The sequence below is a fragment of the Lissotriton vulgaris genome, chromosome 6 (genome assembly GCF_964263255.1).
Source record: "Lissotriton vulgaris chromosome 6, aLisVul1.2, whole genome shotgun sequence".
In the NCBI taxonomy this organism is placed as follows: domain Eukaryota; kingdom Metazoa; phylum Chordata; class Amphibia; order Caudata; family Salamandridae; genus Lissotriton; species Lissotriton vulgaris.
In genome coordinates, this window is record NC_141694.1 from 1,400,398,882 (window position 1) to 1,400,411,859 (window position 12,978).

A 12,978-nucleotide genomic window follows, 5' to 3' on the forward strand; every position below is an offset into this window, starting at 1 on the left:
TGGCTATGTTGATGATTGTTCGCTAGTTCACTTATAAATGATTTTGCTCTGGGAGTTGTGAATATTCCGTTTGTAATGCTCTGTTTGATGTGGTTTTATGCGCGCACAAATTTCACACACAAAAAAATTAAGCAAACTATTGCCCAAAGTCACATGGGTTAGGCTAACTTGCCGCAGGCGCCGGGGATCGAACCGTGCCCCCCCATGTTCAGGAGTCCGTGGCCCTGTGCCAGGAACGCCTCATTTGCTGCACATTTCATCATCAAAACGTGCGAAATAACGACGAACATTAAACTGGTTATGACCCTAAAGAAGTCCTAGCTGTACCTCACACGAAAGCAGCTAGAGATGGTCGAATTGCTCGGTGAAGGGTTTAGTGATTAAGTCTGTTGCATTCTGGAGGGCTCGGGTTAGGTTCGCGTTAAAAGAAAAGTTTCCAAGGCCGAAAAAAATAGATTACATTGGGTAGCAGGGAACTCATTTACAGCACCACAGAATGCCAAAAGAGCAGAGCGGAAGGCGGCAGAAAACAAGAACAAAAAAAAAAAAAAAAAAAGACAGTTATTCAACTAGTGGATAAAAAAAAACGCATTCACGTTTCACTTAATTAGGTCGCTTAACAAATACTCTAACTACATTAAAAACCTATGGAATGCTGGGAGATGAAACGTGAGGGCATGAAATGCAGTAGGTACCTCGGAGCCAATCCGTGGGGCCGGAAATGGCGCACTCCTAGTGGAGAAGGGTCTCAACTAACAGTGCTTCAAACATCCGGCCCACTTCAAGCAGCAAGGCACACGAACACCGCGTGAAGGACTTAATATCATTTTAAGGCACAGGACGGTAAACCAGAACAGTGGCTACTTTCACATTACAGGCCCAGATGCAAGAACACCCCAGTGCACCCTCATTTCAACGCACATCCCTGGTAGGAAAACCACCATCTCCATGTCAGCAGCAGAAATTAAGCATGGGCCTTGTTGCCACTTCTGTACACCAGGAAAAGTTACATTTCTCTCCGCAACCAAAAAAAGAGTGGACAGACTTGAGATATGGCCACTCTCGGGGACAAAAGCAGAGAGTACACAGTGCTTCAATAACTGAGTCGCCACAAAGTAAAGGAGATATATATATATATATATATATATATATATATATATATATATATATATATATATATATACACACGTGCGTATTTACTATTTACTGGGTTAAATGGGTGTGAATTGGAGAGTCTAGAATGCCCCCAGTCACAGAGTCTGCTAGGGTGCACCAAAGATGGCAAACAAAATGCTGAAAATGGACTATTAAACTCTTCCCTAGATTGGCTGCACACCAATCATCTAGTTCTTAAAAACGATGTTCTTATAGGCGGGCACCAGAAACGCGTTAAACTGTTACCAGTTCATTCAAATCCAGACATAACCTAACCAGAATGTAAAGGGCTCAGATTCCGAGGGTGCTATGGCTTGTAACAATGCAAATGGTACACATGTGCAGAACATTTAATGCCCTAAAAAATGGTGATCATTTTATATTTATGTGGCTAAACGGCAAGAGCGGCCGACTTTGCAGCTAGGGAACCAGGTTGGAGTTTGGCAAGAGGCTCAAACATCCTGTGATTCTGGCCAAATCACTAATCATCCCGTGCCTAAAAAAAATAATTAGTATCTGCCATGCAACTAGTGCCCATGTAAAGCGCCATGGGGTCGAGTTCCCGCTATATAAAACTGCAAAAATATAAAATGACCTTTACTTAATATGCTTCTAGAAATACCACTGTCCAATAGAAGACTATTCCATAATATTTAAATTTAGGATTCCGTGACCAGGAAAATATATTTGCCAAAATAACATGTAGACTAAGAAAATTAATCACTAGGAAGTAAATGAACAGATTAGTCTGTGGCCAGTGTGATTCCCTCTTTAAAATCTAGGTCGAACAGACATATGCTTAATAACAGGAGTACACTGCAGAGGCATACCTTAGTACCGGTTACACCAGGCTCACTACAGGAGTACACTGCAGAGGCAGACCTTCGTACCGGTTACAACAGGCTCACTTTTACTACAGGAGTAAATTGCAGAGGCAGACCTTAGTAGCCGTTACACCAGGCTCAAGCTCTTCTTTACAAGCCAGAGCGGGCAAAGCATATTAAAGCTGGTGGACTTCTGTAGCAAATAAATGCTGTTTACTGGATTTGAACACTTTCTTAGTTTGATATTGTAAAGAAAGTGTAATATATATATATACACACACACACAGTTTATCCCGAACAGTTTCCACTAGTAAGCAGGTGCATCGGTTAGTATTGGCACTGCCATGGAAATAGCTGGCTCACAAGGACGGGTTCAAGCAGTGAGCCAACTTCTCACTCACTGGTACTGCTAACCGGCGGCCAGCACAGGCTTCTTCCATTAAAGAGAATGCTGCACAGCCACTGCACACCCTTACTACCCAAACGGGATTACGGAGAGAAGGCCCTTTCCAGAGGACTAGAACACATGCAGAGAGCAACACAGCAGCTCCTAAACCTGAAAACAAGCCACACCCTAACCGTGCGGTCGACTCCACACCATAAAGGCACCTGAGGGACAAGAATCGATTAATCAACTGCAACAAAGGACACAAGATGAAAAAGGTTGAATCATCTTTATAAAACAAGCCAGAGAAAGAAAATCAAATTCTTACATAAACGGACATAGTACAGCGTCTAAGATAAAACAAGCCGTTGCTCTGCAAACAGCTACTCAGGATTTTAGCATATTGCAGCAGAATGCTATTTTACATGTCCTAGTCCAAACTGGTGACAACATAAACATAGTTAAGATTCTGCTAGTGAACCAAAGCAGTGATTTAAAAAACCACCCACTGTATTCTAAAATCAAAGTACATACCTCATCACATACTGCAGCTATACACTTAGAAAGTACACAAGCAACACAAGTAAAATACCTTGAGTACAAAATACTTAAATCAAGAATTAAAAAGAATACTGGTGTTTTATAAAGATGACACTTTCAAATGTGGTTTAAAAATGCAGACTTCTTGACTTCAGGTCCAGCCGGATATCGCAAGACTATTTCCAGTTGTATCTTCCTGGTGGAGGTGGTAAGGGGTAACTCCTTCCAGAATTATATGGCTGAAAATAAACAGAAGAGTTTACTAGATAAACATAGCAAACACAGTAAATAGCCTGGTCTGTACACAACTTTAACACAAAAGGTGCCAGGGACAGCTAAGGACTGTTTACAGATGTGCTAACATGCCCTATACAAAGGATGCTGCTGCTACAGCCGGCTTCACTTGTAGTGTGTGCAGCCTCAAACTGAATGGTACCCCCACCCCGGGCCACGAGGCCGGATTACATTAACCAGTGGATACTAAAGCTGATCACAGATTACAAGTGAGAGGTTAGAGGTCAGGCGAAAGATTTATCACAAATCTGTACTTTGTCCCACAGGAGGCAATAGTTACACATTGCACCACAAGTATTTAGTACATGCGATGATTGTCACAAAATGATTATTGTAGCAAGTGAATTTCACAGAAATGGCTAAATTATAAAGCTAAATGTCTACCCGAATTTGAATTGGGTTTCAAAGGCCCATCAGATCTCGCTGTAGCTTTAACCCTCACGGACAGGGCAAATTTAAAATACATTCACATAATGCCTGCAGCGGGAAGAAGGCAACATCAACCCACCGGCACCAACTCTTTCCAGGTATCAATTCTTTCTGAATTACAGCACAAAAACGGAACCACTTTTAAACAATGTGTTTTCTTGAGAGAAACGAACACAAACATATCAATGCCAAGATCACAGTTCATGTCAATAAGTAAGGCACCAACTAATGTCACGAACTCCGGACAATTTTATTGCTTGGATTTACAATTTCTGCTATATTCCAAAATATTTTTGGATTCATTTACTTAGGCGTTTTAGTCAGTGTAACCAAAAACTAAAAGCCAATTCTTTGCAGCATCTTAAACGTTGTATTTTCTGCAGCTTCTTTAACCAAGGGCTGTTAGTTGATCCAGAAAGTGCCACATTACCAGATTGTTAGATGTATTTGGGCATGGAGGTTTTTTATGCACATGCAACCTTTGATGCATGGTTGGCCTCGGCTCTGTAGAGGCGTTTAACCGTTAATGTGGGATGTATAGTTAGTATAGCCAATATTCCTTATTAAACCAGATTTCCATGCATTAAGAAACCTAGACCTGGTGTTCAGAAATTGATTGTTTTTCAAATTAACTGACCACAGCGTAGGGTGTCTGGAGGGTGGGTGTGTGTGGAGGGGGGAGGGGGGGGGGGGGGGTGGGAGGGGGGGTAGGGGGGTGGACAACAGGCCTCCACACATTCATGTCTGTAACAGACCGCAGCTGACCTCAGTTCCTTACCTGTCTATCTCTGTCCCCACGATCATCCCTTCTTGGTGGATAACCGCCTTGTCTGCCCTGGTCCCCTTGTCGCTCTTGGCGGTAGGAAGAACTTTGGGAGTGTTGACTGCGGTTCCATGACATCGAAGGATCATTCCCAAAATTTCTGAGAAAAAAAGTTGGGAAAGAAATTACCATATAAAGATCAGATTAAAAGCAAGACATTCAAAACGAGAAAACGCCCCAACCGCCCTTTCAGAAACTGGAACTTAGCAATATCACAAATGGGAAGGGTTGTAAAGAAAAAAAAAGATCTCAAGAGGCAGTACTACTGCAAGAAAGAATATGAACTTTCATTTTTGAGAAGCAAAGCATACTATTTTATAAAATTAAGTTCAGCATCTAATTAAATGGCATTAGGACGCAATCGGTTCCTGCAATAATGTGCTAACAAACAGACACAAAAGAGGCTGTGGAGGTCCTCAAGTGTGTTTGCAATGACCTCGAATGCAGATTTTTGAACAAAACCTGGCCCTGACCAAGCCGCTACCTCGAAGACACTATCCTAAAAGTAAACATGCCTGGCTAGGAGAAAGGGTTTTCTCAAACGTCCAGACAGTTTCCACAGCCCATTCTCCCCCGTTAATTGCAGGTTGCAAATGAATTCTTACTGCAGAGTATTCGGAATCTAGGGTAGGGGCCCTGGGTCTTTTTTCCTCCTCCATTATTCTTCTCAATATGTCAGAAGGTCTGATCAGGAAGAAACCTTTTCAAGTTCTATTGATGCCGTTTTCAATTGACCGTGGTGACCTAGCAACATAGGCACTAATTGGCGCGCACTGACTGACATTTGGTGTACAGTTAGATGGGAACATTGGACAGCAATTACAATAGAGTTTGCATCGTGGATAACAAACCGAGCACATGGTTATTGCGCTAAAGTATCTATTGTAAAACCAGCATACAGAGCCATAGGTATAACACAAAGTACTGCCACCTGACCAATATTAATAAAATGATACATTTGAAGGGATTTCTAAAACATCTTTGGTTGACTATGATGGTGTAATTCACACAATCAATTTCAAATACCCCACATGGGCAGGAACACGAAGCTTTAAACATCTGCAATTGCCAAAGCCTATTTTCATTTTTTTTCATGCCACTACGCATCCGTACTAGCAGGGCTACTGCCAAGGCCCACTGCAAGAACTGGCATCCTGAAATAGGTTCTCCGATGTGCAGCTCACACAGATTATTTTTGCCAATCCGCTCCAAGTAGCAATTTATCAATATGCCCAGCCCGCACAAACAAAAATATTACAAGATATGGGAGGTATTGTGCCTACTTTGAATACTCTGCAGTTTCACTTCACGGTCCCCGGTTTATCTGGGAGGAGATACTTGCTTAGACTCTTCCCCATATCCCTGCAGGCAGAGACCACAGCCCGCTTTGTAAAGCTGAGTGTGCTGATGCACCCCCGCCCCCTCCACCAAGGATACGAGCAACATACTTAATGAAACAGTAAAGCAACCAAGGCCCCTGGATACTCTTGACTATCAAGACCCCCACAACACTCCGTGGAGGGTCACACACCAACTTAATTTGCGTCCGGGGAGAGATTCCTTCTAGGCACCCTGTTCACACCCTTGCACTCCTTGGGCTGCTGCGGAGGGCAATTTCACAAACTTCTGTGGAAGGTGGGCAATAAACAGCAGCTTATATGTCCAAGTTTATGCCTCTGGGACAGCAACCCAGTAAAAATCGGTTTCAATGCATCATTTCCGCTTAAAACAGAGCTTCGTGGGTAGAGTTTCTCTCTCCAGAGTGGTTTCTGGCAAGGACAACCTCCTTCATTCTGCACTGCCTACATGCAGGGACTGCGCACAACCTTCTGTGATGGGGATGTGGGTGTTAAAAAAAAAAAACTCACAAGCCAGGAGACGATTTGAAAACGAAAAAATAAAAGGATGTTACAACTGAAGATAGGCATGAACCTTTGTACCTAAATACCCGTTAATGTTCTAATTTTACGCCATGCATTCACTGTACTGAAAGGCTGCTTGAATATTTTTCAGTATCCCCTTTATATCCACAAAAGGTGATTAGAAGAAATGGGTTGAAGATCTATGGGAGGTAAAATAGAATTAAGTAATTCTTTCGTAATCCAAGCACTCCGGTTTGCGTCACAGAACATTCTGTGAATAGAGTAGTAACAATGAGAACGGATTAGTAGTTAGTTGAAATAGTCTTCACCAAGTTCTGTGGATAGAGACGGGTATTAATCTGTTTGGGAAGGAGAATGCGTCACTCACTGTATGGCCCAGCAGGTTAAAAAACGTAAACAGACCCAGTCATGATTAGCTCATATGTAACATCTATTTCTCCCTTTGATGTACTCCATTTTGAGGTGCTGGTCATACAACGAAGGGGACTCGTTTGGACCCTATGGAGACAGTTCGATATCTTGCTTAACATGAGGAGCCCCGAAGTACGCTTCATTGTGGAGACGAACATTTTCAGGCAAAGAAGGACGAAGAGAAGATACACACTTGGTTGGATAGCTAGGACTCACCCTCAAGGAGAGATTCGGGTGTCATCTACTACAAAGGGCATCATACCAAACTAATTGGGCATGAAAGAGGATGCACAAGGTTTCCAGTTTCTGCTACCTCCCCTTTTCAACTGCAGGAGGTTGATAGGGCCAAACATCCCTAACTGGGGTAACAAAACAAGTTTGTTACCTTCAGTAAGGAAGTTTCTGGTAGAGACTTATCTAGCCACAGATTCCTTACCAAATAATTATCTCCAGGTGTGAGACTAGATCTGGACTTTTCCGTGATGAGTACTCCTATGTGCTGGTAGGTGGTGTCATTAGGCTCTGCGTGTTGTCTGCGCTGGAAGTGAAGTACATGGTGTTATATAGGCACCACCCCAACAAATGGCCGTCCGTTTTTTTCGTGACTTTTCACGTCAGAAGCACAGCCACAAACACCACTGGTGTGTGGAACTGGGGCCCTGAAAAGGGAACAGCTCAGAACCCATAAATTCGTTCTGAGAGTGGGGAGGATGGGTGAGTTGGTAATCAATCTGCGGCTTGACAGTCTCAATTTAATAAGACATTACGAAGGTAAGTAACTTACTCATCTGATAGAGACTTCTGGCTGCAGATGCCTTACCTAATAGGTACACAAGCAATAGCTCCCCAGAAATGGGACTGCAAAAATGATTAATACCAGAAAGTCCTGCAGGACAGGATGGGCAAAGTTGGACCTGACTGTCCAGCCAGAAATGTTTGGTTAACATGTGCATCGAGGCCCACAATGCTGCCGGGCAGAGATCCAGGACCTGAAATCCACGTGCTAACGCAATGGTTGCAGCCTTTGAGCTGGTGGAATGAGCATGCAAGCCCTCCGGGTGCTGCTTCTTGGCCAATGCATAGCAAATCTTCATGCAAGCTATAATCCATTGGGAAATGGTCCGTTTCTGCATGGCTTTCCCTTTCTTGGCTCAGACATATCTCACGAAGAGTTGATAGTCCATCTGAAAAGGCTTTGTGCAGTCAAGGTAGAAAAACTTTTTGGGTACAACCGGAGCACACTCCTCTTCCTTAGAGGGAGGAGGTGGCACATAAAAGGTAGGAAAGGTGATTGATTGGCCTATGTGGAATGAGATTACCACAGTCGGCAAGATCAGAGGCAACCCGATAAGAGGACTGATGGCCATGATCAACAGCAAAGGATACCAAATTCTCTGAGCAGTCTGAAGCCACAAGAATGACTTGTGCCTGTTCGTTCCTGATCTTCTTGCAAATTTTGGGGAGTCGTCGTACGAGTGGAAAGGCGTACAGGAGGCCAGAGCTACTTCAGACGAAAAGCATCTCCAAGCAAGAGCCGCCTTGGAAACGCCAGTGCGCTGAACTGCAGACTTTGCATGTTCTTGGAGGTGGCGAACAAACCAAGGCTCTCCCCACTGCCGAAAGAGACCTTGCACCATCTCTGGATGGAGATGCCATTTGTGATCCACTAGGCATCAATGGCAGAGTTTGTCCGCCTTGGCATTCAGAAAGCAAGCCAGGTGTTGAATTACCAGGGAAATTTCCTGCCGTACCAGCTATGTCCAGAGACGCAGGGCCTTTTGACAAAGGGTCCACCCGCCTGGTTTGTTGCAGTACCACATGACTGGTATTGTCAGTGAACACCTGCACTAGCCTTTCTCCTATGGAGGGTAGAAAGGCTTACAATGCCAGTCGGATCGCTCGGTGCGCCAACAGATTGCTGTGGAGGCTGGACTCCAACGAAGACCAGAGTCCTCTGATCTCCATCGCTCCCAGATGGCCGCCTCAGCCAAGGAGTGACACATCGTTCACCACTGTCACATCTGGTTGGGTAAAGGAGAAGGCTCTGCTGCGGACCCAATCACTGTTTGTTAACCACCACTGCAGATCTTTTACAGTACTCTGAGATCTAGACCATGTTGGAGAGATTCCCCATATGCTGCGTAGGCTGGAACTTCAGGTCCCACTGCAGAGTCCGCATATGCCAGTAGGCATGTGGCACAAGGAGGCCATGAGGTCCAGCAGCCCGTCAGTCAGTCTCACTGAAACTCAGGGTGGCGGATGAATCATCGGTATACTAGCCTGAATATCCTGGACTCACTGTTTGGGAGGATAAGCCCAAAACTGCACTGTGTCCAGAATGGCTCAGAGGAAAGGGAGCATCTGAGAAGGGGTCGGTGTGACTTCAGCACTTTTATAGTGAACCCAAGCAAATGCATGAGGCCCACCAAAGTCTGGAGGTGAGAGAAGACTGCCTGGGACGAGCCCACATTCAACAGCCAGTTATCGAGGTTGGGGAAAGACTGGCACCCCTGATCTCTGCAGGTGAGCTGCAATCACCTAGGTGAACAGCCACAGAGCAATGGTGATGCCGAAAACTATAGAACACTCGAAGTGCTCTTGGCCCACCGTGAACTGCAAGTAACGCCTATGAGTAGGCAGGACGGGAGTTTGGAAGTATGCATCCTGCAAGACAAACGCTCCCATCTAGACTCCAGGGCACACAGGACATGAGTTAGTGAAAGCATCTGAACTTTTTTTCAAGAAAAAGTTAAGACGAAACAGGTCTAGAATAGGACAAAGGCCTCCATCCTTCTTGGACTTGCGACCTACTTCTGATGCAGGCACCCTCTCGATGGCTCCCTTGGCCAAGAGTCAACACTTACGATCAGCTGACAGAGGACCATTTCTCCTTGCTCTTGTAGTAAGTAGGCATGGGTGGAGGGGTGTCAAGAAAGGGGAGGGAGTAGCCCAAAAAGGCTATCTGCAAAAACCATCTGTCGGATGTTATCGGCTGCCAGTGGAGCAGGTGATGGCATATCCTGGCTGCAACAGTATGGCTCGGGGCTCCTCCAAGACCATGGGCAATACTTTCACAACATAGTCCAAGATCATAAGAGTTTATCAGCACAAGAATTACGCGGTGTTCACCAGCCGCAGTGCTAGGCTGGTGGAAGAGAACGCCCTCATACCAATAGGTATCCAGCCTCTAGGATTACCTATCCAGGGGCATGGAAGGGAACGTATCACAGTTGACTCAGGATGTGGAGGCTTGGACCAACAAGCTCAACGTGCTGGATGAGGAAACTGGTGTCCCCTGGAGCAGAACGGCAGCTGGCAATTACCTGTGCACAGGAGCTCCAGGGCAGCGCTTGGACAAGCGCCAAAGTAGGACATATGTAAGGGCTTCATCAAATGTGAGTAATGGTTCGGAGGGGGGCAACTCCCGTCTGAAGCACCCGTGCAATACATTCATCTTGATTGCCACAGAGCATCCAAAAGTCCAAGACCTGAGCCGCCTTTCACATCAACATAGTGAATGAGGCACCCTCCTCCGTAGCCATGGTAGGGGGAAGAGAGCAACCAAGTGCCCGGTGAGGTGTCTGGCATTAGGAATTGGGGGATTCCAGTGGGTTAGTTGCCCTCTGTCATCCAGGGGATGCTACTATCCATAAGGGTCCTCAGAACCCTCCCATTCATCTACCTCTTCAAGCTCCTAGAATGAACAACGCACTTGCTCCAGATCGGAGGGCATAGTCCAGGCCAACACCAGAGGCAGACTATGCCAGTTCAATTTCGTCCTGGAGAACCGAATGGCCAAAAAAGCCATCTCTCCGGACTTGGCTGTCCAGGCAGTAGTGTCTAGCAAACGTGGGCAGCGAGGCCCACGTAGCTGCCTGGCAGAAATCCTGCAAGGGGACTCCCCGACCCAGGGCAGTAGTAGCTGCCGTGGCCAGAGTGGAATGGGCACGCAGCCCTCCGGAGGCTCCTTCTTAGCCAAGGAGTAGCAAACCTTTATGCACAAGAACACCCAACGAGAGATGGTCCGTTTGTGCACCATCCGTCCCTTCTTAGCGTCCACGTAACCAACAAAGAGCTGGTCGTCCACCTGGAACTGCCGTGTGCAATGCAGATAGGAGAGCGCACGTTTTGGGTCCAGACGGTGGAGCCTCTCTTCCTCTTTCAAGGGATGCGGAGGCGGCAAGAAGGTGGGCAAGGTGATGGACTGCCCGATGTGAAAGGCCGTGACTACCATGGGCAGGAAGAAGGACGAGTCCTCAGAACAACTTTGTCTGGATGGACAGAGAGGAAAGGAGGTTTTAAAGATAGAGCCTGGTGCTCACTCACTCTCCTGGCAGAGGTGATGGCAATCAGGAATGCAGTTTTAAGAGTCAAGACGAAGAGGACAGTTATGAAGTGGCTCAAAGGGAGCGCACATCATATGTTAGAACAAGATTCAAGTCCCACTGAGGCATCACAAAGGGAACAGGAGAAAACGTGTGTGTGATACCTTTCAAGAATCTATTTACAACAGGGGACTTGAAGAGAAGGCTGATCAGGAAGCCTAAAGAAGGCTGAAATGACCGTGAGGTAGCCCTTGATAGTGCCCAGAGCAGAGCCCTGCTGGGCAAGAGAAAGAAGGAAGAGGAGAACCTCTGCAAGGGGGGCAGAGTAGATCCACAGCCTTTGCTGTGCACCATGCCACAAATTTGTTCCACCTGCAGGCATATACCGTTTTTGTGGAGGGATGCCTGGCTGCCAGAACAACATCGCAAAATTCAGGAGGCAAGTCAAATGGCCTCAACTGCTGCAGCTCAATCTCCACGCATGTAGGTGGAGACCGGACAGGTTCGGGTAGGACAGTTCCCTGCTGCTGTGACAGGTCCTCCTGAAGAGGGTGAATTGGAGGGATCGACTGACATGCTGAGTAGCTCGGAATACCAGTATCTTCGTGCCCAGTCCGGAGCCACAAGGAGGACTTGGGCCCAGTCTCACCTGATCTTCAGCACTCTGGGCAGAAGTGGTATAGGCGGAAAGGCGTACAATAGACCGCAGCTCCACTCACGACGAAAAGCGTTGCAGAGCGAGTGCTGCCTTGGAAATTGCAACGCGCAGAACTGATGACATTGCGCATTCTGTTCGGTGACGAATAGAGTAACCAAGGCTCTCCCCACTGCTGCAAGACGTCAGAGTTCAGACGCCATTTGTGATCCAAAATGCACCGGCGGATGAGTTAGTCCGCCCTGGCGTTCAGGGAACCTGCCAGGTGTTGAACCACCGGCGTGACACCCTGGTGTTCCAGCCATTACCAGAGGCGCAGAGCCTCCTGGCAAAGGAGGCATGACCCCACCCCGCCCTGTATGTTGTAGTACCACATGGTGGTGTTGTCCGTGAACACCTGCACTACACTTCCTCGGACAGAAGGAAGGAATGCCTTCAGTGCAAGTCTGATTGCCCACAGCTCCAGAAAGTGGATATGGAGCTGGAACTCCGCCGGAGACCAGAGGCCTCTGATCTCCCTCTCGCCCATGTGGCCCCATCCCAGGAGGGATGCATCCGTCATCACTACGTGTTCCGGTTGGGGTAGGGAGAGCGATCTGCCGCTGACCCAATCGCGGTTCGTGAGCCACCACTGCAACTGACTCGCAGTGCCCTCCGAGATCAGGAAGTGGTCGGACATGTTGCCCTGATGCTGTGCCCACTGACACTTCAGGTCCCACCGCAGAGCCCACATCTGCCTCCTGGCGTGATGCACCAGAGGGATGCAGGAAGCCATCAGCCCCAGGAGCCGCAGCGTCAACCTGACCGAAATTTGGGATGATGGCTGAAAGATCGGAATCAGAGCCTGAATATTCCAAACCCGCTGTTCCGGGGGAAAAACCAGAAACTGCGCAGAGTCCAGAACCGCTCCGATGAAAAGGAGCTTCTGAGAGGGGCACAGGTGTGACTTCGGCATGATGGAGAACCCCGCCGAGTGCAGGAGGTCAGCCGTAGTCTGGAGGTGGGAGACGACTGTCTGGGGTGAGCCCACCTTCAACACCTAGTCGTCGAGATAGGGGAAGACTGAAACCCCTGATCTGCGCAGATGAGCTGCGACTACTGGCACTTTCGTGAACACCCGAGGGGCGCTGGTAAGGCCGAAGGGGAGCACAGTAAACTGAAAGTGCTTGTGGTCTACTGTGAACCGCAGGTAGCGCAGGTGGGCCCGCAGGACTGGGATGTGGAAATACGAGTCCTGCAAGTCCAACGCTACCA

At 47.2% G+C, this 12,978-nt stretch overlaps 1 protein-coding gene across 1 annotated transcript in view; it reads right to left on the bottom strand.

The window, feature by feature from the left end:
• Nucleotides 1-2,638: 2,638 nt before the first annotated feature.
• The window catches only part of XRN2 (5'-3' exoribonuclease 2), a 380,297-nt gene continuing 369,957 nt past the window's right edge, over nucleotides 2,639-12,978 (bottom strand). The window contains exons 29-30 of the mRNA XM_086927507.1: nucleotides 4,406-4,550; nucleotides 2,639-3,143 (exon numbers count right to left, since the gene is read on the bottom strand). Coding sequence (XP_086783633.1) covers nucleotides 3,081-3,143; nucleotides 4,406-4,550 — 208 coding nt within the window. The 3' untranslated portion in view covers nucleotides 2,639-3,080. The remainder of the gene's footprint in view (nucleotides 3,144-4,405; nucleotides 4,551-12,978) is intronic.